The 3871-nt window shown below is 36.6% G+C and overlaps 1 protein-coding gene across 1 annotated transcript; it reads left to right on the forward strand.

Annotated features, from left to right (window-relative positions):
• Positions 1–2285: 2285 nt before the first annotated feature.
• LOC147616150 (uncharacterized protein At5g65660-like) lies at positions 2286–3446 on the forward strand. Its single transcript, XM_086778094.1, has 2 exons — positions 2286–2822; positions 2905–3446. Exons 1-2 carry the CDS (start codon positions 2508–2510, stop codon positions 3064–3066), a joined length of 477 nt encoding a protein of 158 aa, XP_086634220.1. The 5' UTR covers positions 2286–2507; the 3' UTR covers positions 3067–3446.
• Positions 3447–3871: the final 425 nt, after the last annotated feature.

The following is a 3871-nucleotide window of genomic DNA, read 5'->3' on the forward strand; positions in this document are numbered from 1 at the left end:
GCAACACTAGTTGAACTCGATATCTCAAAAAAGAAGATATTGAAGAAGAGAGGCTTAAGGGTAGGAACCTAACCTAACAACAAGAGAGAATGCTAATGAAATGAGTAAAGGTAGTGAAAAAGGAACATAAACAACAAGATAACTTAACCCAACTCTGAATCTCTCACTCTCACTCACTTTTATCTACTCCATAATGAGGTTTCACATGGATTTACAACCATCTTGATCCACTCATGGAAATCCCACATATACCAAATAATGATTAGGATTGAGGCTACAAAAGGGCTACAATAACTCACTCATGAAGTCACCCTCATCACAAACAATGAAGCCAGGCTAGAAAATGATGTAAGGCATGCAACCCCTTCTCTTGCTAGCACATTGACCCACGTGATGGCATTCTACGCAAGGAGGAATCTCAACCAAGACATCACAAGCATAAGAACACTCAAAAAGGCATGTCTTCAAGAAATCATATTAAGGAGAAGATGGCCAATTATCTACACACCTAGGACACTAAAAAAGTACACAAGAGTGGATTCTAACTAGGGCTAGAGGGAATGAATTCTCCTCACCTTACTCTCATTAAATAAGCAAAAGGCTATCACCTATGTTGCATGTCCCACATATAGATCTCACATGGATTACAACTAATAGGATGTGGATAATCCCATCATCCCCATTCTCTAAGGTACAAACATTAGGTTATGTGTAGTCAAACAAAATCCAAATTAGGTGTAAATGTGCACGTGTCCTAGGTGAAAAGATAAGTACATATTAAGCCAAAGGGTAAACCCATCAGATTAACAACTCCTATTCGTACTTTTAAACTACCTTGTTGTTCACAAATTTGGTAGCATAGAATTTGTGGATGTTTTAAAACTATGAAGGATCTATAATTATGTCCTTACATCCTAATAATCTACATATAATATAATATCAAGGTATTGTCCTTTTTTCTAAGGTTATATGACTTTTTAAAGGGTACAAAATGTTGATTAAAAAATAATTAAAATTTAAAATTGAGGTGTTTGATTGGGACTATATGAGCAAGTTGGATGAAAGCAACAAAATAAAAGGATATTAGAGGATATTAGAGGTATATGTTCTTCTTTTGTATATAATAAATGTCCTCCATATCGACACAATAAAATCATTTGATTAGCTTGTTATTTTTTAGAGTGACTAATATTGTGTTTTTTAGTCAAACCCATCCTTGAAATCATTGTGTGAGCTAGTATTTTATACATTGTTTTAAAATATATCAATCGAGTTCATGTAAAATCTTATATGACACACAGATTTAGTTAACAATTAGCAAGTGTTGGCACTTTTTAAGAAAACAATGAAATTTCAATGCTTCACAATTTTCAAACTTGTACTTTTTAAATCAGTTAAGGAAGAAACTCAAGAAAAGGACACCATGAATTTAATTTTTTAAAACATATGTAATAGTACTTTTTAAAAGATTTGGGATACAAGGAAATGCAATTATATTTTGTAAACATTATTTAATTGATGCGTGATCCCTTTACCATTAGTCACTATAAGGATTCTACAATTATAAATTGTGTGATGAATTCGAGATGAATATTAAAAAGTTTTCATTATCAAGGCAACATTTCATGCTGAAGGAAAGATAAACTTTTGATAGCAATACCTAGAGTTTAGCGCAAAGTTTACCATGTGAAACTCCATTTCCCATGTTTTTCTTTTTAAAATAGAAATGACAATGAGAACTTCATATTGTACAAGTTAAGGATTAGGAACACTAAAAATATATAGCAGGTTGTTGAAGGCTATGTGGATGGCATAAAATATATAGTGCCATTTTAAGTATGGCTTCCATTTCAAGTATGGCTGGATCCCATCCTGTGAGTTAGTGTGCCATTAAAGTGCAAACTTTTCAAAAAGTTATCTACCTTCAATCCATTAACGTGGATTCCGACATAGTAGAAGAGAAAACATTAATAAAGATGATATTTTGTGTGTCCCATAAAGGGTTTATAGGTGTACAGCACTCTTATGTGCACTTTTTAAAAAATGAATTGCATGATCATTTCTTATTGTTTGGATGGTTCAATCACAATAAACGTAAGAGGAAATTTCCAAGAGGATAACACATGTATATGGTGGGAGGTGGACCTTAAAGTTAGGAACCTTGCAGGCATTTACATCTTCACTTTTGATAATCCTCGCATAGATATCATTTTATAAATTAGAATGGATCCTCGGTTAATGACATATAATCTCGTCTTGTTCATACTTTGGTGCATACCCTTAGTCCTAAATAGAACTACAGAGCATAAGACAATCCCAAAGTTGGAGGATGCCAACCAAAAGCATTCTACATTGAGAATCCTCAAGCTTGTAGGCTGGTACCCTTTGGTAGATTTGTCCTTTGTGGGCAATTTAGTGTCTTGCACGTGAGAAGGCTAGCAGATCCATGCTTGTGCGAGGTCCATAGACATTGGAAATCTATTGAAAGGGAAGGGCAAAGAGAGGACATGGGGGCTCTTCAATTTATGCACCATAGGATGATAATTCATGATGGTGATCACAAAATTTGGGGTGTCCTAGAGGACGACGACTCTACGAGTGCGAGACATGGGGTTTCTTTCCCCGTGGGTACGGGACTAGTTCTCTTGATAATTGTGGGAATTAGTGCCGTGTTTTCGGTTTGCTATCATTGGGAGAAGCTTAGAAGAGAAATGAACACATCAGCTAATTTCTTACATGGCAACAACGATGGTCGAGTCGGTACCCCTGCCTCACGACAACGCTCGCTCTTCCCCGAGAAGCCTCCCACTAATCTCAAAATGGTACCCTTTCTCCCTCGTTGGGTTTTTGCACACACACACACACTAAATTTACATTCTAACTAGTGATTCTAAAATATCTCAGGTTGCCAGCCGTCCGGTGCTGATGCCTGGCGATGAGATGCCAAAATTCATAGCACGGCCATGCCCTCAAGAAGATGCAACTCTTTCTTCCAAACAAAAGGAAGCACAAGAAGAGGGGGAGGCTTGCTCGCGGGAACCCAAACCCCACTATGTTTTACTATAGTCCTCCTTGTGCCTCCTGCATGCTGCGTGCTCATCCCCACAGCTCACCCGCTTGTGGTGGGTTTCGCTTCTTTGGACGTTGCAATCAGTAATTTGCAGCCTGAGTGTTGTCTGAAGGGCTAATGGTTTTAGGATAAGTTCCTTCCTCACATGTTTGTTTTAGCGAGGCTGTTCTCTCTCCACACATTGTTAATGTAGGCCTTTTGAACATTGCATACTTTAGTCTTCAAGCTTCCCCTCACGTGCCCCTTTAGGTCATTTATTTCAGAGATTTGGAATGCCTTAATTTTGAACATTGCTTACTTTAGTCTTCAAGCTTCCTCAATTGTCCCTTTAGGTAATTTATTTCAGAGTTTTGGTATGCCTAGCATATGGCATTAATACTTGAAACCCATAGTTGTGTACACAAGAAAAACCATAATCTAAGTAATGTTACTTACCACTCCATCAATCCTTTTCAAGGCACCACTCCAGTTGAACGAAGAATGAGCATTAGTAATGGTAAGACCATTAATCACAAATTTTTGGGCTGTGTTAGATGCATTTATTAATGAACTTATGAGGATTGCCACTCATTAAGGAGGAACAACGAATAAATTGTTGCTTTTAAAAAAGAAAAAGAAGAAGGTGTGGTAGCTTGAATATCACATCCAAAGAAAAAGAATTTGGTATTCAATCTTTAGAATTGTAAAAAATGATGCCAAAAAATAAAGAATGCCCACTTTGACATTGAGATGTAGTAAAAGGATCATGAGTTGATTTATCAAAGAAATTGAACCCTAATAGAGTAAAGTGGACATTTTTCT

Source organism: Cibotium barometz, chromosome 39 (assembly GCF_041138505.1).
Source record: "Cibotium barometz isolate CiBa-2024 chromosome 39, ASM4113850v1, whole genome shotgun sequence".
NCBI lineage: Eukaryota > Viridiplantae > Streptophyta > Polypodiopsida > Cyatheales > Cibotiaceae > Cibotium > Cibotium barometz.

Coding starts and splice junctions, on each gene's coding strand:
- LOC147616150 (XM_086778094.1), top strand. CDS start 2,508: ATGGGGGCTCTTCAATTTATGCACCATAGGATGATAATTCATGATGGT. Junction 2,823..2,904: donor CTCCCACTAATCTCAAAATG/GTACCCTTTCTC, acceptor AAAATATCTCAG/GTTGCCAGCCGTCCGGTGCT.